The sequence below is a fragment of the Neolamprologus brichardi genome, chromosome 9, assembly GCF_056152115.1.
Source record: "Neolamprologus brichardi isolate AB-2024 chromosome 9, ASM5615211v1, whole genome shotgun sequence".
Classification (NCBI taxonomy): Eukaryota; Metazoa; Chordata; class Actinopteri; order Cichliformes; family Cichlidae; genus Neolamprologus; species Neolamprologus brichardi.
In genome coordinates this window covers 20939058-20963995 of record NC_142112.1, presented here as the reverse complement: position 1 = coordinate 20963995, position 24938 = coordinate 20939058, and the positions used below count along the sequence as shown (strand labels likewise).

Genomic DNA, 24938 nt, shown 5'->3' with positions numbered 1-24938 from the left:
ACGCTGGAGAGATTATATCTCTCGGCTGGCCTGGGAACGCCTTGGTGTTCCCCCGGATGAGCTGGAGGAGGTGGCTGGGGAGAGGGAGGTCTGGGCCTCTTTGCTTAGGCTGCTGCCCCCGCGACCCGGCCCCGGATAAAGCGGATGAAGATGGATGGATGGATGGATGGGGTTTCTTTCCCACAACCAATAAAAATCCAGACAGAGCTGCTAACATTGCTCAAATGTATGAGAAGGCATGCCCTCTTTGGTTTCATGTATGCTCCACAAATAGGGGTAGACAAAACCCAGCACGACACAACCTATGTGGAATTAATAAAGCTTGCTTGCATTCTTTCTTCTGTAATTCCTTACTGTGTTGCTTTTTTCTCAGATTTTTGAACAGACTGAAACCACAACACAACCCTTTAAGTCTTGCCAGATATCAGGCTGCTTGCCATTCAGGACTGTGACTGCACTCTCTGTGTTCGGGGGCGGTGTTTTTTTGTTCCGTCAATTATCCACCAATCAAGCAGCCACCTGTATTTGACATAAAACTGGAAATAACCCTCCCACTGTGGCAAGGATTGAAACCAGCTCGCTTTCTATCATTAGTCAGCTTAATTTAAAAGACTTCGTAGCTATTACTCACTGTCTGTGCTGCCACAGGCCAGCCCACTGCACTTTTAATTTTAAATGACGGTTTCTGCAAAGCCATATGTCGATAAAACAGATATTCTTGTGCGATTCAATCTGTACATGTGGTGAATTAGTTAAAAGTTAGTCAGGCTGGTTTTATGTGAAGCAGTGGTATAATCAAGCTTTTAAAAAAAAAGCTTTTAAGCTTGATTATACCACTGCTGCTTTAAATGTTTTATCATTTGCATCACACAAAGCCAGAGGCAGAGGCAAAAGAAAGCGCTGTAAAGATGAAAGAAGGTTGTGAGTTTGTAATTTTGCTAGCTTGTGCTGGTGAGTGATGGCTTCATTTTATCCCAGGGAGAAACGGTGGCTTGTCAGCAGCCTGATGTGTTTCACTTCAGCTGATCTGGTATCAAGGCCAGGGCCCTCTCATGGACGAGAGATTAGTTCTTGTGCATGGATGTCGTGAGCAGGCACTGAGTAGACACAAGACAGCGCTGAGGGACGACTCTGACGGATGACAACCAACCCAGTGTCCTTATTGTCTTTTTGGTATTCTGACTCGTTCTCTTGCTCTCTTCCTACACTCAATGCTCCCTTTTCATGTGGCTGTTACTCTGTCAAGCAAAAAAAGTAAAAGTAGTTGAGCCAACAACAGAGCGCACAGTTTAGTTAGAGACAAAGTCATACAACACATACATCTGGTACCTGAGAGGCCTGTTTCTATGGGAAACTGCTACAAAATAGTAAAAAAGATTGAATGCATTCCTTATTTTGCTGAATAAAAGTAAGGACGTGAAGGTCTTCACAAAGGATGAGAGATGGAGAAAGAGTGCGACATCCTGAGAACCAACAATAATCTACAAAACAGCTGTTGTTTCAGTGAGGCGAGATCATTTGGAAGAATTGAATATTATTCATTGAGATAGAGAAATAAATGTATTTGGTGATTAGTCTCCAATGACCCATTATGTCAGAGTGGAATCCCTAAATAGGATTTAGGACAGGACCCTGGTCACTGGTGGTGGTGAAGATGAAGGTGGAGGTTTGGATTGAGCTCTGAGTTTCTGGGTGAGGTGGAAGGAAAATGACAGAGAGCGCAGATTTAAACCACGCAGAGTGGAAGCTGATTGGCTCAAAGAAGGCAGGCAAGAAGATGATTGGACTAAAGTAAAGACGTCAGTACTGAGATTGGCATCGTGGGAAAGTGGTAGTAATGTAACAAAGAGACTAGCAGCAAAGAATCCAGGACTTGCACATAAGCTTCATATCTAATTCCATCCATCCATCTTCCATTTATCCAGTTTAGGATCCTGGAGGGGCGTAGGAGTGTGTCCCAGTTGTCATAGGTGGAGTACACCCTGGATAGGTCGCCAGTCTGTTGCAGGGGTAGCACAGAAATACAGGCAACCATTCACAGTCACATTCACGTCTATGACAAATTTAGCTTTGCCAATATACCTGTCATTTCTGTGGACTGTGGGAGGAAGATGGAGTACCTGGTGAGAATCCACGCAAGCATGCAGAAAACACAGACTTCACACGAGCAGCATCGAGCAGTGATTAGACCTGTTAGCTGTTGCAAGAAGGTTCAGGGTTCAGGCTCAGAGGAGCTCTGTGAATATAGCAATGAAATGTTATAGATCAATTTTGGTCTTTCTTGACTTGATTAGAGTGCACTGGCGCACAGTTGTTAGTGTATAGAAACTGAAACTCAAGCCAGGAGGTTAAAAAAATAGACGTATGAGGCAATATTGTTTCAAGGCACATTTCTGTAGCACACAAATTGCTCAAGAACACTTGTGTCTTGTTTTATTTGTTATAAACAAGCGCCTAAAAATAATCTGTGATTACTGTCAGCTTCTCTTGCTTTCTTATTAGCACCGTTTATGTGCATCGCATCTTTAAACTCAGTTTTTAAAAATCTTACGGTGTAACTATAGGTCATGGACTCGTGGTTTTCCAAACAGCAAATATTTGCAATATTTGAATGCTTCTGAAAAGAATCCCTCTGAGGCTACCTGAGATTTGAATCGGTACACAAAGCTGAGCATCAGGAATTTTTAATAGCGAGTAATCAAAACCACGCAGCAGCACATTAATGTCTAACCTCGTGTTGTGGATGAATCATCATAGGTATTCTGTTGACTGAGAGAGCAGCCACACTGATCATTTTATTTTATTAAAGATAGAAGAATTTGGGTCATTTTTGATACCACAGTGTTTGTATGAGTTCCAGAAATGGCTATTGACGTCAGACTTAATGGGCGGAGTTCCTTTGTAGCCGTTCAAGAACCTTATAGCACTACTCCAATCAGGCCTTCATGGTAGAGTCAGCAGACAGAAGCCATTCCACACTAAAGGGCATGTGAAAACCTGCTGGGGGTTTACCAAAAGGCAGCTCTGAAACCATGCGAAGCAAGATCCTCTGCTCTGATTAAAGAAGGATTTAACTGTTCCGCCACGATTCCATGTGTAGCAAAAACTATGCTCTTGGCGTCATTTCATTAGTACCAGCTCAATAGTAGCAGCATCATGCTGTGGGAATCTGTAACAGTGACTGGGAGACTAGTCAGATGGAAAAATGGATGCAAAAAAAGATAAAAACCAAGCAAAAGTTTACATTCTAAATACCCAATAGCCTAAAACCATGCGGAAACTCGGGAGCATCATCGGAAAATATTGTTGATTCGGCCAGTCGGAATCTGGACCAGAACTCAATAGTGCACTTCTAGAGAGACCTGAAATTGGCTGTGCACCAACACTCCCCATCCAGCAGGGATAGGCTTGAATGATTCTGCCAAGAAGAATGAGAGAAACTTTCTGTTCCAAGTGTGTAGTATCACTCCCAAGAAAACTTGAGGATGTTATTGCTGCCAAAGATGTTTTAACCACTCACTAAGTGAAGGGTTTGAATGCTTATGTAAATGAGGTATGTAAATACGAAAACCCCTCTAAAGGCTTGTGTTGCTTGTCATTGTGGAGTACTGTGTTCATTTTGTGTAATAAGTTGATCCATTTAAGGAAGAGGCTCTTATGGAATCCTCTTCAGTTGCATCGTGTGTTTCTACGGCAGCGAATGGCTTAAATTGTGACGCTCCTGTGTACTTTTTAGGTGATGTCGCCTTAGTTGCAAGATCCCACCCTGTATGCCTGTCAGTCATGCCTCACCTAAGCACGTAACCCGTGCCCTCCTCCAGATTGCTGTCAGATGAAGTTCACAACCTAATTGGAATTAACTTGACACCAAATTTGCAGGGTAAGATTGGGATGCCAGTGACACGCTGCCTGTTTCACCTTCAGCCCCAGCGCTTTACAGAGCAGCACAAATTTTTGTGACTTAGAGTCAACAAAATTAGGAAGCCAGAGTAAGCAGTTAAAAAAAAACACCACCTGTCAGAATTTAAAAAAAAAAAAATCACTTTTTTTATACTTTTTGGCAGAAAGCCATTACACCATGTCTGCATGAAATCATGGCTCTAAGCTCTTAAAAACATCGTACCCGAAGATTTTGACAATGCCGTCTAAACAGTTTTCAACAATAAAGCTTAACAACAAAAGAAAAGTTTTTGGGTACTCACATTCAGGCTCAGTGATGGGCTTTTCTTTGCCTGTGTTCTCTGACATTGACTCACTTTCAGCTTTATTTCCCTTTTTTTTAATCTGGTCTGACTGCTACCTCAGAAAGCCAGGCAAATTATCAGGGAGAAGGATCTTTCTTTGATGGTAGCAAGTTTCCTTAGTGCAGGTAAAGAAATAAGTTTCCTCCTACACTGTTTGTTGGCCATCATAGATAGTTGCATTGGCTGTGTTTTTAGGTTTTTTTTAAATACAACAACCATGTGCTTGATGTCCACCAGAACAGCCAGCAGAACCAGCTGAACATTTTTGTTACTCGTGATTGTATTGGCAGGAGTGATAAATGGAAAGAGCTAGCCTTGAGTTTCTTTTCCTCATATGTGCTCCTTCTGCTGTATTCAAAACAAAAATCTGGTCAAGAGAGCTAGAACACCAACTGTGAGACTATGTTTGTCAGTAGACGATTTATATAGAACATAAAAAGGTAAATTATGTGTAAGATGTATATTTCATATATGTCCGGGTGTGTGTTGGACACAGGGCTGCCTGCTGTCACTTATACTTGGAGGATGGAGGACAGTTTATCTCAGGATTGCTTCTCTACTTTTTGCAAGTCCGGTGGGTCTTTTGGCTTCAACAAGCCACGACCTCCAGCTTGCTTGTGTTTTGCAGCTGAATTTGAAAGGGTTGGGACGTACATTTGCACCTCCAAGTCTGAAACCATGGCTCTTAGTTGGAAAAGGAATGGATCAGGAGTGAGTTGCTGACCCATGTGGAGGAGTTTTAGTATCTTGAGGTCCAGGGAAATGGATTGGTGTGGCGTCTTCTGTGATTTTGATGCTGTACCTTTTTGTTTTGGTGGCCAAAAGAATGAGCTTGCCGATACATATGATGGAAATAAGTTGTCTGGGTTCGATCTTAGAGATAATTTGAGGAGCTCAATTATTCAGGAGGAACTAGGATATCTTCTGGGTACCTCCTACATGGGATGTTCGGGCATGTGCTGCCAGAAGGACACTGCAGGACAGATCCAGGACACACTCAGCTCACTTGGGAACGCCTTGGTATCCTGAAGAAGCTAAAAGGAATGGATGGATGGATGCATGGATGGATGGATGCATGGATGGATGGATGCATGGATGGATGCATGGATGGATGGATGCATGGATGGATGGATGTTTTCCAAAGTCGGCCATAGAGTTACAGACTTCAGGTTTTTCACCTTCCAACAAGGTGTTTATTTCAGTTAATTGTTTTCATAGTATAAAAGTGAAACCTGGAACCTGCATACTGAAGAAAAGTTGTATTTACCCTAATCTTCTTGTCATAGCTGTTTTATTGTTGCACTTTGAGACAGAGACAATTGCCAGCACTCTCCTTGATGGTACATTCAAAGACAAATTGTCAGTCAGAAGCTGCAAATCTTATGATTCAATGCAGAGCTTTCTTGTCAGAAAATCAAAGCCTCGGGAAAAAAAGACAAAAACACAAGCAAACATGGGCACTGTGAAATGCACAAAGTTGGTTGTTAGTGTGGTTCAAATTTTGGATTTCAAACGTTGGTAGGGATGAAAACTAAATACGATATGAAGTTAATGGCGCTGAAATTCAGCCATAAAGTTTAACCTCCTGGAAATCCCTTTAAACGTTAAACCCTGCAAACACTACAAAGTAAATAAATGTGTTTTATACATGCTGGAGGTCGAATAATGTGCTTTTAGTCCTTGTATCCTTGTAAGCCTAAATATTACAGAGCGTGAATAAAACCTCCTCAGTCCAATAAATCAGTCTGTAATCAAACCTGGAAGTAGGGATGACAGTATTTCAGCAGAGGACACCGCTCTCTGAAGGTGCAAGTTGGGTCTTTAATCCTCCTCATAAAAACATGACAAACTCCTCGGATTCAACTTAGGTGAATTCCAGAAACATCCCGTTCTAGTACATTCAGTAATCCGTCTACTTATTTCAAGTTAGCATTTAAATCCATGTTCTTCTGTGTGTGTGTGTTTCTGAACTTGTGCACTCGTTCCTCGCGCTCTTCAGGAGTGGGTTTTTTAATTGCACTTTTACAAACCTTTAATTGCCTCTTCCTTGAGAGTGTTCCTCTAGAGGGTTTCTGGGTCAGTCATCGCCCGGCAGACGTCAGGACAGCACAGGTAAAACGGCCACGCTGTGCCGCTGCAAACAGCCCGAGCCCCTACTTTTATGGTTTTACAACTCGTACCATATGTACGAACGGCCATACATTTCTAAACACTTGCAGGCACACACACATTGAACGAAATGGGTCCCTCCTCAGGGACACATTGCTGATCTGATATGGAAAGTAAAGGCGGAGGGGGAGGAAGAGTAATGGGGAGTAAATGTGCAGTTCCGAATCTAGGACATGCTGGAAGAAGCACTTCTCCTCTCCTCTCCCAGTGTGGTCTTGGTTTACTCTGGTGCTGATAAAACTTGACAGTTCATCTCTCTTCTCTACTGAAAGTTTCTTTTTTTCAAATGTTTTCCACCTGTTTGCCTCTCACATCTGTCTATCTTGAAGCCGAGTTGTCTTTTTAGTTTGCAGATGTCATCTCAGCTCCATCTCTGTCTTAACAGTTGACTGTACGGTGCATTCGATTGCACGACGTTGCGTGTTTGCGCGGTCTCGCAAATTTTTTTCTTTTTTAAAAAATCCACCATTGCTCTTTTTCGCAGCATCCATGATCCCACACACACATAACTTCGCCAGTTTGTTTACAGTGCAATTTGCCTTTGAGCTGGGTGTGAGGTTCAGCGAGGGGAGGAGGGAACTCTTTTTTTATGTCCTAGTTTCTTTGCGGTGGGGACTATTGGATGTTGCACTGTGTCCTTCCTAGCTTTGGCTCAGCCTAGCCTGTCAGGAGAGTGAGGATTAATTCTCTCCGGCTGTGTGTGGTTCTTGTGATGATCGATAGATCCAGTTGCTACCTATTTGATAAGGAGGGCACCAAGCTGTTTGTTTTGGCGACAGTAGGGCAGCTCCTGTGAAGTAGCGTTAACAATATGCGCAGTACATCAGAGCAGCCCCCAGCAAGAAGCTTAAACAAGCAAAGGGAGCAAAGTGCAGTGTGTGTATATATACTGTATTGTGGGTTACACACAATCCAAGGCTGTGTTTGCACATACTTGTATTGTATGTGTGTCTTGACTGCAGCGCTCTTGTAATTTGTGCCTACATATTTGCACATATGAGAAGCATTAATGTGAAGCAGTCCATCTCCCTTGGTGCAGTGGTCCAGTCTACCGGGCTACTGAAGGCTGATAAAGAGTATGGGTCATACTGCCAGGTGGGACTGTCCATGCCACTTCCTGCTCAGAATCGATAAAGAGCTGGGGGCCTTGAGCCCTCGACGGGCCTGTCAGCACTCACACCATCTTGACGCCAGGGTGAGTCAGCCTGTGCACCGCCAAGGTCAGCCGTAGTTATGAAGAGGTAGAGGATTTGCACTAAGTAAACACACTCTCTTCTCCCTGAGAATACAAAGCAGTCGCGCCATGATAACTGTCAGTGAAAAGAGCAATGCTGACAAAACAGCAAGGCCAGGCTGGAGGACAGAAAGATAGCAGCAAGACAAAAGGTAGGAGGACGTTAATAGCAAAGGAAGACAGAGAGAAAGAGAAAGTTACAGAAAGACCGTCCGCAAAATAGATGAGATAATAATAATTAAGAAAAATCAAAAGATTAAGAGGAGAATCAGACACAAAAGGAAGGTTTCACGCTTGAATTGCTAAGATTCGTGATCCAGATGTGCATCTGCGGTCTGTGTGAAAAGCCCTAATACGCTCTCCTCGCGCTCATTTAAATGCAAGAGCAAAACGAGACGGAGCGCAGAACGATGCCGAGCAGACGCGGTGCAGGCACTGAATGAAGATTTGCATTATTATCTGAAAAAAAGTAATATAAAAATCATAGCACAGTTTTCTGAAGGAGCGAATCATCAAAAGAGCGCTCGGTCAGTGACTGTAGTTCCATCGGATGTTTGAGTGATTATCGTTCAGTCGAAAAGACGAATTTGCTCTTTTCATTCAAAAATGCCAAAAGCTTTCTCTCTCCACTCATTCTGCTCATTCTCTCAGAGCAAGGAGCTGATTAATGCGCGCGGTAATTACAGTTTAGTAGAAATTAGGGTTTCATATTTCATTAGGAATCATCTATTCGACTCATTCCAGATGAGAGTACACAGAATAGTCAAGTGATGTTGTTTGATGAGCGAGCATGTTCGCGTGTTGACGGGGCCAAAGCCATCTTTAAAGAGAAGATTAAAATCATGGGTTATGTTGTCTAGCTGATTTCTGGTGGCATGTGCGTTTGTAGAGGTTTAAAAGTTTCATAGCTCAGAGTCATGCTAGCAATTTTGTGTGGCACACGCTGACTTTGCACATCCTGATTATAGCAGGTGGAGTGTTTACGGTGGTCATCGTGTCAGCATTGCAAGTTACCATTTTCCAATTAGCTTTAGCAAAGAGTGAGGACCCTGACAGCCGTTGGTTTTACAGATATTGGATCATAAACCAGAGGGTTACATACTGATGCAGTTGGTGACAACCTTTTGGCATCACATAGCCAGGCACATGAGTCTTACTTTCTGATTTATGACTTACCTTTTTCAACCAAAGTCCCAATAAGAAGGCAACTACACACAACTTCGAGCACTTTCTGTGCACCTGTCATAAAAGTAAAAAAAAAAAAGAAGAAATATTTTAAAATAAGTCAAACTAATTTCAAACTAATAAATATGTGTTATTTATTAGACAAACAACAAATTGAATTCACATTTTTTTATGCCTAGACGTGAGCCGCCACGCTGGACTTCCCTAAGAACTCAGAAATTAATCAAGCATTTAAACACTAAAACTAATTTTTCTCTTCAGGGATGCAAGGAAATAACTGTGATTTGGTATCTTAATAAAAAAGAATCATAATTTGCTTTAATGTGTTTCTGTTTCTTTTATAAATTAGTGCATTTGAAAAGTCATGGATAAGAACAAATTTAAAATTTTAGCATTACAAATATTACTTCAGTTTAAGAGCTTGCACATAACGGTGGATTAACCATGATAAAAAAAAACATTTTGGTAAATTACCAATACTGTTGATTTAAAGCGGCTGCAACACCTAATACGTTGTACCTAATTGCATTTTATGTGTAGAGAAATACTGGAGACTGTATGTTAAAGATGAAAAGTGATGCTAATATCAAAGTGCCTTAAATCTGCAATCTTTCTTATGACCGTCTCCTTTGGCTACACAAACAAGACAAATTGGATCCAAATCTATGGAGAATCACTACTTCTCACTTCATTTATGACCTCAGTAAAACTTTTTAGTTCAGGATTTTAATTGCTAGTCTCCCTATCTGTTAGAGCATGATGTCTATTTTTAAACGATGGTGTCATGTACAGTAAAACAGACAATAAATCAGAGTAGGACTAACAACTAACAGTTTTACTGCTGCTTTACTTTCAGATAAAGCCTTCTGGTCTGGTTTAAAATCACCAAAATCACAGATTTGAGTCTTCCAAACAGGCTAATGGATGACATCATATAGAGTTGGCATCATAAGAACTATAATTAATAATCATCCTTCAGGTATCAGCAAATCTGTTTGCACAGATTTGGGGGACTAACCTACCCAAAAAAAAGATACCAGCCATTCCTGGATCCATGCTACCTGCATTACTCAAACACAGAAGTGGGAATGAATAAACCGACATCTGTGCTCCTGACTGATTGTTTGAGACAGCACACTAAGACTGACAGCCTTTAGAAGCTCCTATCATTTGATGAAATCCCTCAAATTGCTTTACAGCAGAAAGTCATTGAAAAACACCACAAGCCAGGAAATGGTCCAGACTCTTTCAGCACAAATTGAGCTAAAGCTTGTAGCTCCCAACTCTAATAGTAAAGGCCCATACACTGTTGTCAAGAGTGGTTATTGACTCTCTGCCCGCTTATTGCTTTTGAAAATAGATGCGCACATTGATGCTAGTAATGGAGAACAGCCATCTGCTTTCTTCCTGCAAACAGCAGTGTTCATTATTGAGAACTACTAACAATAGCACAATTTTAGATACTGATGAGAGTTTTGTCACACTTGCATGTGTTGTTTAGGAGAAGTGCTTCGTCTGGGGAGGATCTCGAGCCACACGGTAAACGGTGCCTGGTCATCCTGGAGTTCCTGGTCTCAGTGCAGCAGAGACTGCAGCCGGGGAATCCGAAGCAGAAAGAGGACCTGCAGTAACCCAGAGCCCCGTTATGGAGGTCAGACCTGCTTGGGGCCGGCACAGGAGTACCAAGAGTGTAACATTACCCCTTGTCCAGGTAAGAAATCCACAAACATATTCTGTACAGTTAAATACATGAGAGGATTTCAGTTAATTTCATTTATAGTAACAAAGGCATGCATCGATTTAAAAAAAGAAAAAAGACTTGGAGTCAATAAGTCTCTTTTTCAGTCACACATTTAAACACACACTCCTCCACACGATACTCAGGCTTCGGCTTTTTTGTTGTGGTCGGGTTTTTCGTGTGATTAATGTATAAGAAGTGCAGAGACAAAATCACTGACCAAATTATCAGGAACCACAAAAGAAATCAGTTGCAGATAAGAGGTGTGACGAAGACCCCAATTTACGCCAAGAATCAAAGAGACAGTCCCTGTGGCGCTCCACTGTGTAATTACATTCCTGGGTAATTATGCTGCCAGCTATGGGAGGCCTTATTTTGTTGTGAAAAGCCCTGAGACAATGCATTTTCAACACTCCTCTAGTAGAAGACGGCAAGAGGAAGCTTTCTAATTAAAAGAATACTCTGTCTGACAAGGAAAGTAAGCTGTCTAAATGGAAATCCACTGCTTAGTTTGGCATAAAGCACACCTGGTATCCTGCAAGGGCGGTAAGCAGACAAGCAGTACGTAGTCTTGGATGATTATTAATCAAGCCTCCCTGGAGAACGGCTTTGCTATCTTGCTAAAAGCGCGGATCGGCGCATCGTCTTCAACACCCGCGATCTGTCTTCATAACTGCTGCCAGGCTGCAAGCAAGCGAAAGAGACAAGAGAGTGAATGGCCATCTATACTATTTTTACAGCCTGTTAATTCATTCAGTGAAAGCAGACACCATTCAGCTCCTCAACAGCTTGACCATTCTCGCTAATAGGGTAAGCTGTTATCAGCTGCGAGCTCAGATGAGGACTTTGGATGGATCTCAGAGAATCTGATTTGGTTTCTCCTGGAGGAAGGTTGCCACAGGTGCTCGCCCCTTGAGTGAAACGTTGGGTGAATGTGCTTTGATTTTCCTGTACTGCGTTAATACGTGTAGTACACTTTTTTCTGGGACGTTGACTGGAATAATACCACAGCTACAACATGTTGATGAACAGCTCTGCGCTCCTGTCCCCCAAAGGAAACGACTTGAGCAGCAATGAATACTAATGCACACTCAATTAGCACCCCTCTCAAAGTGAGATATTATTTCGAGGTATCCAAGACAGGCTGGAAGACCAACTTTAATCCTCCTTTGGTTAGTTTGCTGTGAAGGAGCAGAGGAGACAGGGGGGAAAGCGCAATGCCTACAATCCATCTGCTTTGGAAACAAATGAATCCAGGTTTTTCTTGAGTCTGCACCCGAGATGAGACGATCCGTCATCGAGGGCCAGGGATCGACTTATGTGTCACTCTGTGATAGAGAAATTACACCGAGATGACAAAAAGCATCGGCAACTTCAATTACCTGCACAGCGCTGCCAGCCATCTCCAAGTCTTTAAAAGCAATCGAAAAGGGGATTTCTCTCTGCTACAATGAAGTGAGGTTTTATCCAGATGACTGGCAAAGGATATTTGCTTCTGCTGTGATTCATGTGTAAAGATTACGCCATTTTTATTGCTCTCTTTATTCCCCTCCTTTTATTTCTCCCTCTCTTCGTTCTCTCTATTCATCCACCTATTTATGCAGCACGTCTTCTCTGATAGCCTGCATATTCATGTCTTTTAAACGTCTGTTGTTTGGCTTGGCATCACATGAAGAGAGAAGCCATGCAGCGGCCTGCGATGCTTCATTTATCTTTATTAATCACAGGAGAGAGTGTTATTCCAACGGTTTAGGGAGGTCAGGCCTTTGCTGTAACAGCTGGGTGAAGCCCAGCTTCTTTCAGTTCAAGACACAAACACATGTTCTCCGTGCCTCGTATGTGTGTATCAATCATTGGTGTTTCAAAATGGATTCGAGTGACTTCAATTGAAACTGTCTGTTGTAAAGAACTCGGAGATATGAAAACCCTCATTTTTAGCAACCGTTTTATTAGAAAACCAGAAACAGCAGAATTTAGTGACTCTTTCCTGCTGCCTTAATAATATTATCTCACATTTATATTAAAAATGTGCCACTGATATCCCCGGTTTAGTGGACGGCAGCTGGTCATGCTGGTCTTCGTGGTCCAAGTGCTCAGTGACGTGTGGAGGGGGTCATTACATGAGAACACGAACCTGCAGCAACCCCCTGCCAGCCTACGGAGGGGACATCTGCCTGGGTCTTCACACTGAGGAGGCACTGTGCAACACGCAGCCTTGTCCAGGTACTCACACACACACACACACACACACACACACACACACCTTAATGATAAGCAGCTACACAGGCTCATTGTTTATTTTCTTTAGTTTCTTTGAGCCCCTCAGAGGGCACCCAGTGCACCACTAAAATACTCATCCAGTGCAGCACACACACTCACATACACCCATCGGGCAGGCTGTGTGTGAGGTTTGCTGTCATTGCCGTTTCCAGAGAGCTGGTCCAGCTGGTCAGAGTGGTCCCACTGTGACTCCAGCGGCGCCCAGCTGCGTGTGCGTCACTGTGATGTCCTTTTCCCCACTGGAAACCAGTGCTTAGGAAACAGCAGCGAGACCAGGCCGTGCTCTCCTGACTCCAATTTTATACCAGGTGATCACACACACACTTCCTTCCTTCCTTCCTTCCTTCCTTCCTTCCTTCCTGTGTAGAAAAATCTTGGGCAATCATGCATGACCTAACACACAAGTTTAAACACACACACACGCACACGCTCTTCACTACCCACCACCATATGCCCACAGCAGCAATTGAGTTCATTTGCAAGAATCCCATGATAATGAAATGCGTTATTGATCCCTCTAAGGGACCCGTCTCGTGTCAGAGGTCAGGTTCAGCGACAGGGCAGCGCTTTCGTGGATGGTTGGGGTTATAAGTGTTTTGCTCAAGGACTCTTGAGTACGGCAGGTGATTAGGTGGGGGCGTGAACTCGGGTGCTACACTTAAGGGCAGTCCCTCCACCCATTCCAACAATCCTGCTGCCGTATTAGTTTCATTATGAGCCTATGAGTCTTGTCAGGCCATGCAGAAAGCACTTACACAAGCAGTTTTGCGTTTCTCAAATGGAAGAAATTGCTCCTGCATGCTGTTTGTATCCGGTCAATGAGGTATTTTTGCTTGCCTCTCTGCATGTGGTGTTTCCATAATAATGATATTAGCTTTAATGTTGAAAGCTCTTTCCTAATGAGAATAGTTATAATGTTAAGGCAAGAGCATGTGGGAGTGTTTTTGCCACTTGTGAACAACTTATTAACAACTTCTTAAATGTCAATTCAAAATAGTTGAGCAGAATGTTAGGTACAAGAAAATAAGATAGACGTTATTGATTGCACACAGAGAGCTAACTGCTCACCGGGGCTGCCAACTTGTAGAGATGCCCACCGTCAGGCTCTGTCTCAGGCTGCCTGAACAAATCTCATATCAAATAACAGTAGATGTCTTCTCTTGCCATTGAATGTAGTACAGGTTAAAAAAAATAGGAGAAGACATTTTGTGTTTTGCTCACAGCTGTTTGTAGGAGTCTTCACCTTTGAGGTTTATTTAATATACGTAACTTCACCGACAGAATCTATACGTGCATGACAGAAGTTTTTGTATCACTTTATTATTATGAGTCGAGATCTAATATTAGGTAGGCTTGTGTGCAGGCATGCTTATAAGCTGCAGTTATATTTTATTTGACTTCCTTTCTCAGGTTCAGTCTTTATTTTTAGCTTTTTCTGCTCTCCCAATTCAAAAATACTCAAGTTCATCATGCATAGATAGACCCCCATAAACAGGACAGGACTCAGTAGTTAGAATGAAGACTAATTTCACTGTACTATAAGTTGCTGTCATTCAGTAAACCTTGATTACATTCTTGTCAGCAGCACAGCAGCATATTAATTGTTTGGTGTAGGGATGCAACGATACCAATTTTTTCAAACCGATACGATACCGATACTTGGATCTGAGTACTTGCCGATACAGAGTACAAAAACCGATACTTCTACCACACACACACAAACACACACACACACACACACAAATGCAATGAATTGGAAGACAGGTTTTATTTTATTCTCTGCCAATAAAAAATAACATCTTATTAAAAATGACCACAAAAAAATTTCAAGTGAAAAATAAGCACTTCTGTTAAATTATTGCATTGTAATTTAACAAAATTTCACTGAACTATTGGCACTAACTCGAGCTTTCAGAATAATAAATTAACACTTCTGTTTGGAATAAAATAAATACAAATTAGGTTTGAAAATAAAATAAACTTTTAAATGTTTGCAGAGTGTCCATATTGTAAACAAACAAACAAAATAACAAAAGTATTTGGCATTGGCGAAAAAACTCCTCATCTGCCCGTGGATCATCAGTCAACTGTGCCGTTAAACCAAGGACTGACATCGCGCACACACTGCTTTTCTTTACCTCTTCAGAAAGTTTTGCGCCATTATCGCAATTTCATGTCGCAGCTCGAGTATGCTGAGAAGACGGTGCAATCCTCTGTTTTCCACGACTGGCATTGGCTGGTCATCCAGAGCAATAAAATGAGTCAGAGTCTCTGTTATTTTAACTGCCCGTGGATTTTCTCTTGACATTTTTCATCGCTTTTCCAAAACTTGAGTTGAAGTTGGCTGTTCCGGTCCACACTGCTGACATTTTGTTTAGCCTAGCTAGAACAGCCTCCAGTTTCTCTTTTTTATCTGGAGCCGCCAGTCTCACTCGCCTAACCCTGTGCCTGTTTAGCGTGGGATGTCCCCCTAGTGGCCGATCTAAAAAACTACAACAGAAATGACAAGCCACCCTGTGATTAATGAAATAAGTTAGTATCGGTTCATGGTATTGGTTAACTTTCACGAGTATGAGTACGTACACATTTTACAGTATCGGCCCGATACCCGATACCAGTATCGGTATCGGTGCATCCCTAGTTTGGTGTATTGTTGTGCTTTGGGACTTGTCTCAAGGATACACTCAAATACATCCTGCCCTCTTTGTCTAAAGGCAATTTCAGAAGTCCGTCCCATCACATTACAGCTACAGCTACCAAAAGCAGTGGCACCTTTTCATTTAGATGGTCGTTTTATAGGTTTAAAATATTGAAAATAATGAGATTCATCTTCCAAAAATTATTGTCCTAATCAGAAAAATAACTGGTTATTCTTCAATCAGTTTTTGTTTTCAAGAGTTCTTAACATAGCCTTTGATTTCTGTTTCCAAGTGTGAAATAAATAAATGAAATGAAATGAAAATAATGTCTATTTATTGTTGATAAAATCCTACTTTGATTTAGAGATAGGATTAAGCTGAGAGTAATCAAATCAAGTTTGCATATGCAACACATTTGAAAACAATTGAAGTTGATTAAAGTGCCGTACACGTTGCATTGCAAGTCACGTCAGAAATATGTGCAAAAAAGCAAGACACAAAAGAGAATTTACAAGATCAATGGGTGCAGAAAGCAAACATGATATGGGATGGAAGCAAGACAGAAGAGAAAAATGGCTAACACGCCTAAAAACAACTCATGGTGGTTGGAAACATCTTAAGGTGTTTCCTGAACCGAGGGGTTAAGTGATTATGACAGGGAGGTTTTTACAGAGCTTTGAGAAGTTAGGAAAATCCTTTCCTTTTAAAACCTCAGCATACTTACTGTAAAACCACATGCACATTATTTCACGCACACACCATCAATATTGACATCTGCTTAGACAGGCATCTCCCTATCGACAGCCAGTAATGTGAGACACAGAAAAGTATCGATCACTGCTACACGGAGATCAGTGAAACTTCTCCCTTTATCTGAGGATTCTTGTGCTGATGTTATTCACATTGTGTTACAGGGAACACTGGGAGGGCTGCGTCTGCAAAAGCTACCCATTCACGAGTAAAGTCCCCGGGTCTAGAAACTTCAGGGATCATTAGTTATCAGACAGAATAAACATTTGATTGAAACATGGATTTGTAACCTTTTCTGTATTAATTAGCAGGCGTATAATACTCGCGAGTACCTTCACAGATCTTTGTAGAATTGCCCATTTGCCTTTATACCTTATCATCCATCCCATTTTATGGGAAAGGTAGTCCATTAGGGTTCATTAGCAATGTCTTGTACTTCATTTTCTTTAATGGGAGCTGATACTTTTCATAAACCACTCCAGGTGCCACAGCCGTGATTAGCTTGTGGAGTTTTTCACGATAATCTGTGCCGTATTGAGCGCAGCTTTCATCTCCACATTCACCTTCAAGGGTTCACTTTGTCATGCTAACAGGGGAGAGTATATGTGTTTGGCTGTATCCCTGATACCTCTGCCTTTTCTTGTTGTTTCTTTTTCCTTTGCCAGAAGTCTCCATTGCACGATCCAGTCAGGAGGAGAGGCGCTGTGGAGGTAATTTATATGTGTGTGTGACAGAGGGGGTGAGATACAGAGAGGGGGGATATAGCACCTGGCAGAAAACACGTACAGTATCATGGGCAACAAGATAGCTTTGCAATCCTGCTTAGCGGCACTGAAACTCTCAAGTAAATACATCCAAGAAGCAGGAAAGAAGAAGGTGGGCAGAGCTGATCTTATGTTAGCTTTTTTTTTTTTAATGCTTATTTTCTGCCATAAATAAAGCTCTCATTTCAAACTATCATATTCTGAGCACTACATTCTAAATGTATTATTATGTTAAGACTAAGGTTAAGTGAGTACTTAAATGATGACTCATTTGCTATTATCAGCTGCTAATAGCTGTTACAGTGTTGCAAAGGGTACAGCAAATAGCATCCATTAAGCGTTTTTATTATTTCTTTAATCTTCTCTTCTCGTGCACACAGTGTGTAAACAGAGCATGCCATCTCTGTGATAGATTGTTTTCTTCTTGCACAAAACAAAGAAGGGGGGAAAAAATAGCAGCAACAAAAGATTATCTATTTTCTTCAGCGATACAGAAGGGTCTTTTTTACTGTAAGACACTCCGTGGTTACCGTATGAATTGCTGCTTCCGCCGTGTGAATCAGCAGAGAATTACCCGCAGCCTCTCGCTCTCCTTCCAGACTTCAACCTCTTCCACATGATTGCCGTGGGGCTCAGCAGCTCCATTCTTGGCTGTCTGGTCACCCTGCTGGTCTACTCGTACTGCCAGCGCTACCAGCAGCAGTCGCACGACGCCACCGTCATCCATCCCATTTCAGCCGCGCCGCTCAACACCAGCATCACCAACCACATCAACAAACTGGACAAGTACGACACCGTGGAAGCCATCAAGGTCTGTAGACTTTATTTGCCCCGGGTTCGCCGCGGGTCACGCTTGACAAACGTCGAGCTATTTACAGGCAACATTTCCTCACTGTTTGACTTAATCAGCTGACGTCCCCTCTCTGAGTCAGTGAGCAACGGTTTGCCTCTTCCCCGGGTGTCAGCTGTGATTAAATGCACTTCTTACTGCATGACTCTCACTGTCACGCCACCTCCTGTCGTGCTCAGACACTCTCTAGTTGTGTAACAGATAGGCAGCTGTGCGTTCATCCTCACTCCCTGTGCCTCTGCTGTGTGTCTCAGTGTGTGACTGTTCTGTGTCAGTGGTCATACACTGCTTTCTCATAACATACAAAAGTGCAATTACTTATTAGAGCAAGTAGGAAGTCGGTGAAGAGGCTTTGCATCTGCACATTTGCCTGCTTCTTTGTGTCATTATTACATCCTAAAGTGCAGGCAGAAAGTCGGATGTGTGAGAGCCAGTGAAGGAGAGCCAGCTAGTCTTGAGGCACAAGCAGCCTCTTATCCACATCTAGATCAGGCCTTTACTGCCAGACTGGGCAGCTGATTACTATTTGTCCACAGATACCCCATACTCCAGCTGGGCTTTTCCAGGTTCCCAGTGCTCATTATTAAAGGTTTAAAAGATAGTCGAGCTCACTAGTGACAGGCAGCTATTCTAGATGTAAAAGCTGTTGTTTTGGCACAAACAAGGAATGTCTTTATTACTACTTTATGTTTCAAGTAAACGTCAACCAGTGATGCACACAGTTTTAGCATTAGCATTCCTAGCATTTCCTAGCAAATGTACTGCAACTCAGCCTGTACAAAAACAGTAGCTGTTTTTTGAAACAAAAAGGTCCTCGATGTCAGGCCCGCACGCAAAAGCAGCTTCACATTTCCAGGCGTCTGAAGTATAATAAAGTGTAATTTAGTTCTAGCATTACCCTGTTTTTCAGCGTAGCTTGCATTCATTTCAAACTGCAGGATTCACTTTTAACTTCACAATAGAGGATGATTATCCGGTCGTTAAGTCTGACGTCACTAGCCGTGTGTCTGGGCCTAAACTCCGCTGCAAGTCCATATATCAAAGATCACTATGGCATTACTGAGAGTTGAAAAACTGTCTAAAGTCTTTCATCTTTAATAAAATGATCAGCGTTCTGCTCTACCAGGTGTAACAATTGAGTTTAACATCCAGGCATCCATGAAAACGGAATTTCTGACATTTAACGGAGTTAGAAGTTAGCAGGAAGTTAGCTCGCTAGCTTCTATCTAAATACAATATAGCATGTCCTGACTGCGGGGTTTTGGAAACAAATTAAAACGTACAGCTCTGTTATCACTTCCAACATAAATGAAGACAGAAAACTAAACAGCAGTGACGTTTGTAGGGTTACTGAAGTTTGGCTAGCTGGTATATAATGATGTGCTATGTGACTGCCAGCGACACAGCTATGTTAGCATAATATAAACAAGCTAACTTTTTTTCCACTCAATAAAAGTTAACGTGAGTGTTCTCGGTGGTCAGGAACAAATGTAATCGCATGGCAGGATGCTGTAAAAGGACCAAACTTCAGCCAGGAGAACAACTGAGATAATCCATCCACAATACGAGGTTAGTCATTCATATACTGCTGCATGGGCTGGGCTGTAGTTACATCCTAAGGTTTTAAAAACTGAGCTTAAATAAATGATTAGCGGTAATAAAAGCCGAGGGAGGTCAACAGTGATCACTGACTGTTTTAGGAGCTTTTTGAGATTAAATAGAAGAAAATACAAAACATTAAACATGTTAACAATACAAAAGCCATATTAAACGCAGACTACTTAAGGCCCGGAAGTAGGATTCGTCACGTCATCACTTAACGACCCGGATTGCTGGCTGGGGTTATGAGTTTGTAAACAGGCGCACACAGCGCCTGTGTGTACCATTCAGATCTGGATTTCAGACATACGTAAACACATCAGAGAGGGTATTTTTATATTAAACAATGGCTTTTTTTTATTCAAAAACCTATGGAGCGCCGCTTGTAAAGTGAAACATGCTGAAATTAACGGCAACATTTTTCCATTTTTAGCTCAAAACCTTACAAAAACATGTTTTTTCAAGTCATTTTTTACAACATTTAGTAAAATATTTGGAACTTTTCATATTTAAAACACAATTTTAAATGTTAAGTCTAAATGTTAAACATTAAATCTAAATGTTAAATGTTAAATCTAAATTACGAAAACCTCCAGATGCCTCTAATAAAATAATAAAGATCTCACCGTGTAGACATTATAAATGAAAAGTATCAGTTCTACACACTTGTTTCCAATGCTGAAATATCCAAAGGTTATTCCACTATAGACTGGATATAAGATCAACATGGTCACTCACAGGTTTGTGAAATATTTTGAAGCCTAGGGGATGAGTTTGACTGAAAAAAACAACATTCATAAGCTAGCAATTTATTAATCACAAAATATCCCTGTTCTAAAAAATAAGCACCATACTGTATTAAATAAGACTTGAAATTAGTATTTGAAGCCATAGACTCACAGATTCAAGTGTTTGCATAGGTCACAAAGAAAGTGATAGTGTTTTATTGACTTTTTTATGTAACTAGAGAAGTCACCCCCTGCTGGCCATTAGAGGGAATTGATATTTCATCTGCGTTTTGATTACAGTCTATGATTGGCATAACTTCTGTGATTAGCTGGTTAGCTGTGATCAGGTTGTGACTATTGTGAGGGAGGACTTAGTGAACAGTTATTTGAACATCTTTATCTTCAGGAGTTGAACAGTCAGTAGCACTTTTTTAGCAGCTTTGCGTTCCTTTGCAAAGGTTTTTTGATGCTGTACACCATCAGGGGGCACCTTCACTATCAGAAACTGTCTATATTATGAACTAAGTGAATACCTGGATCTCTGTTTGCAAAACCACTTCACAGTTATGAAAATGTTTTGTATAACTGTCAGAGTGTGAACAGATCCCCTGGCTCGAAGCAAACTTCTCTGAATGTTATTTCATTGCAAAATGAAGGTGTGAGGAGCTTCATCTGTCAAGCAATTAGAGTCAGGAGCACGGAGCATAATTCAGTTAGAGCAGTTGCAGATAGAGGAGGATATGAATATAGACACTCCATGCGAAAATACAAAAGGAGGTGCCTGACAATTGAATAATGTGTGATTTTCCAGAAGCACATTCTGCCTCCAGCCCTCTCTCTGTGGGCCTAAACAGTTCAGATGTTGCAGTGAATTTTCAACCATTAAGTGTGCAAAACCATAACATGCTTCTTTTAGGTGTGTACAGGAAGGACTCGTGAACACCCGACGTCGTATTTTAGCAGATTTGGCTCAGATCCTGATGTTGATGATGCATTTGTCGTTGTTGTTATTATGCACAGTGTATCACAGACACACTTCATACCGGTGTCCTGGAGTATTTCCAGCTGTATAGTTTATGATCGCAACGCTCACCGTTAAGCTGCACTTTTATGTACAGTGTATCGTATTTCCAGGCTTCCTGTAAAACAGAATATGGCCTTAGGGTTTCTCTGAGATGACTCTTGCCCGTTCCTCTCCTCCTTGCAGCCAGATGTGTCGGTACTCTTGCCCTTGGACGACCCCGCCATGCACCAGCCTCTCTCTTCTAATATGGGGGTGTCTATGCGTGGACTGGAGATTTTCTACTAACCACTGACCTCTACAACATCTCGCCTTTTGACTCTTCCCCCCCAACAGCAATTTGACCCAAACCACTACTACTTCTGCTACCGCTACTACTACTGCTACATCCTGTTCCCCACCGTGCCCCGCCCCTCCACTTCCTGTGGCTCTTCCTGTGTGTGGCAGGTTGGAGTACAGTACTCTAGTTTCTCTTTCTCTGCTCAGACCCTTTTCATCCCTCCATCACGAAACCCTCCCTTCTCCCTCGCAGCTTGTGAGAAGGCAGTGTATCGCATCTTTATGTTTCTCTCAAAAGCGCCTCCATGTGCATGTGTTTTTCTTTCCGTGTCCGTATTCCTTGTTTTGTTTCTTACTTGATGGTTTTGATTTGTTGGGTTCTTTTTATTAAACTCCTCTGTTACCTCTCTTTCACTGATTCTACTTTATAGTTAAAGATACGTTTGTTTACAAATACAGACAAATATAATCACTCCTGAGCCAATTAAAAGCATTTAAGGCAAGATGAAGTAGGTGATGCTAACAAGCATCGTAGCACATCTGTTTGAAAGCAGCCATGGGGCCACCTGCAGAGACACATAACCGTCTCCGGGGCGGCAGGAGAGTTGATTGCATTCCCTTTGTGTGCAAATCACATAATGGGAATGAAGCAAAATATATGAGTTTTTTGTCCGGCACACTTGTTCCCTATCAGTGTCAGTCGGAAGCATCCATCAGCTGCAAACGCAGCATCATCAAGTGTTCAATTACGGTTGCCCCCAAGGGACTCCCAGCACACACTCCACTACAGCAGACTGGAAATGAACACATCTATTTGCCAAATTGCTGATGTTGTATTGAGCACCACATCAGAGGCATCACTCCATGTTTACCATGTCACGCGGGGACAGAGAAGATGCCCCCATGGCTCATCCTTATTGTTTAACAGAAAAGTGACTCTCACATGATCGATTTTTATGGCTTAGATTGTCCTGAGGACCAACAATCCAAGGGCCATAAAAACTGCTGATGCTGTGTATTAGAGATGACAGAGGTGGACATACGGATGCACATCAAAATAATTTAGCCCTGTGGTGGCTTATCATTTTTCCAGCCTGTTTGCAAATGCTTTGACCTTGCACTGTGGAAAGTATGTTTCATTCACTGAGCAGCCCCTCATTGATTTGTGTTGCTCCCTTTTTTTATTTTGGGGAGGGTTGCTAAATGGATTTGCTTTTACCTTGCCATCTGGGCTGAATAATCACTCGATCCATGTGTCGGAAACAAGTCCGTACTGACTCAGCTGCCTTCCTTCTCTCCTTCTTCTCTTTTTTCTTCTTATGTTCACAGGCCTTCAACAAAAACAATCTGATTTTGGAGGAAAGAAATAAGTATTTCAACCCACAGCTTGCCGGGAAGACCTATACCAATGCATACTTCACCGACCTCAACACCTACGATGACTATTAACCCTCGACACCTACCTTATCATCAAATCGGACTTTATTCTTTTCTTTGTGCTTTGTATTGAGATTCGTCACACCACGCGTGGGACAAGCCCACTCTGAGACTCTATGGCAGCTGGTATGTAATTAAACACAGACACACAGTGTTGCCAACAGAGAGAAATCCCCACTTTCTCTCAGGTGCCTTGAGGTACACTTGGAAAGCTCAATATTTTGGGGGTATATCTTGCCTTGACTCTTACTGAGAAATAGACAACTGGATTTCCTGATGTGGATTAAACAAAAACAAAAAAAACAACAAAAAACAACAAAAAACTAAGAAGGGAAAAAGAAGAACTCACGTCAACGAGACTTTGGGAACCGTATCCCTTTTAACTTTCCTGTGACGCCTCTAAAACAGACCTGTATTTGTAATGATTGGAAATAACCACAAATTGCTTTGCATGACTTCATCTGATGTGTTTTCTCTGCCTTTCGGTTTGATTTTGCATGATCGATCGCATTCCATGGTGTAGGGGGCATTTTGATTTTTGGGTTTTTTTGCTGGGCTTAGATTCAGGGCTGGTTTTGGATGTCATAAAAAAAACAAAGGCTGCGGTGAAGCCTGGTGGCTTTGCTGCAGCAGCAGTCTCCAGGCAGATCAATATCTACCCCCAGCCCCAGAATCAGGATGTAGTTATTTGAAGTCTGTGGTCAAGTTTGTCCATGTTTTTCTTTAGTTTGCTTTTCGTTCCTCTAGCAGCTAGAAGTGTTTAAACTTTCAATGTAAAATTCTTTTCTCTTTTTCATTTTGCTTTTAAAGATTACATGTTTTTCTTTGTTTGTTTTGTACAGGAAGTTCAGTTTGAATCCCCTGTCTGCGGGTTTTCTAAATACATTTATTCGGTGTCTCAAGTGTTAAAAGAACATTTTCCTTAAAAAAAAAAAAAAAGGGTTATGTACGTTCTGGCAAGTAATTGGGAGTATTCATTTCAGCCTGCATCAAGTTTCGTCCTCGTCATTGTACTTTTTATATATTTTTTGTAAAAAAAAAAATGTTTTTGAATTTTGATAGTGCTCATTATTATTCTTTGGCTTCTGAGCTAAGTGTTTGTGAGAGCAGGCATTTGCTGTACAGATGGTGCAAAGTAGCAACTACTGTTCTCCTGAAAACCCAACTGGAGTGCTACTCATATACTGTAAGATGACATTCAATCATTAAGTTGAGATCTTTCTGTTCAGAGTGTATAACCAAATATTAGGTTATTCAATGGTTTAGTTGCGACTAACTCTTTTTACATGTTTGCTTGTGTTACTGTGCATAAATTAAAATTGCTTCGTACACAAACTTGTCAAGGTGTGAATTATACACGTTTAGTTTCTTGCAGTTTCATCTGTAAAGTGTGAAAGCAATACATCACATGACTGCTTATTACCTGTGTGGCTCTAATGAATGACATAAGGAGGAGGAAGCAGATGATTTAAAGCTGCTATTTCCAACCAGGGGACAGGTTAAACCACTCAGGAGGTAATTCTGCAGTAGCCAAGGGATTGGTGCACATTTGAGCTCAAATCTGAAAAAAGCTGATAGCGATAGAGAAGCAGTGCCAACAGAGTGTTGCTATATGGGCCAAAGATGCAGACCAACAATCTTCCTCACTAGAAATAGCTGAGCAGCGACTTAGTCAAGAACAACGGAAATTTCTGATATTTCAAATGTTAATCTTAATTTGACTGCCTGCAAGTATGTCTCAAGCATATGTTTGAGACAACTTTAATGCATAAACTGCAAATGGCACATTGTCTTGCCTCATTTCTTCCTACATGCAGAAGATTTTTTTGTTTTTACTTCTTCAAGAGGCCATTTGTGTCTATACGCACCATCAATGAACCAAAATAATTCAAAGAACAGACACAGGTTGACATTTTTGAGTGAAAGATTCACAAAAAAATAAACAAAGAAACATACATGAAATGTTATTTTTTTTCATGTTAATCTACAAGTTTTAAAATTTTTGTGAACATAAAAAAAAT

General features: G+C 41.6%; 1 protein-coding gene across 2 annotated transcripts in view; it reads left to right on the top strand.

Annotated features, from left to right (window-relative positions):
- sema5a (sema domain, seven thrombospondin repeats (type 1 and type 1-like), transmembrane domain (TM) and short cytoplasmic domain, (semaphorin) 5A) overlaps nt 1-24264 on the top strand; it is a 144181-nt gene extending 119917 nt beyond the window's left edge. Inside the window, exons 17-23 of one of the 2 annotated variants that reach the window (XR_437047.3) lie at nt 10334-10543; nt 12623-12793; nt 13003-13158; nt 16905-16949; nt 17603-17814; nt 21388-21648; nt 22810-24264. Coding sequence is in view for 1 of the 2 variants with exons in the window: in XM_006794637.3 (XP_006794700.2) it covers nt 10334-10543; nt 12623-12793; nt 13003-13158; nt 16905-16949; nt 17603-17814; nt 22810-22929 (914 nt within the window). In the remaining variant the exon portion in view is untranslated. The remainder of the gene's footprint in view (nt 1-10333; nt 10544-12622; nt 12794-13002; nt 13159-16904; nt 16950-17602; nt 17815-21387; nt 21649-22809) is intronic. The other variant, XM_006794637.3, reaches the window with a different exon arrangement.
- The last annotated feature ends 674 nt before the right edge of the window (nt 24265-24938 follow it).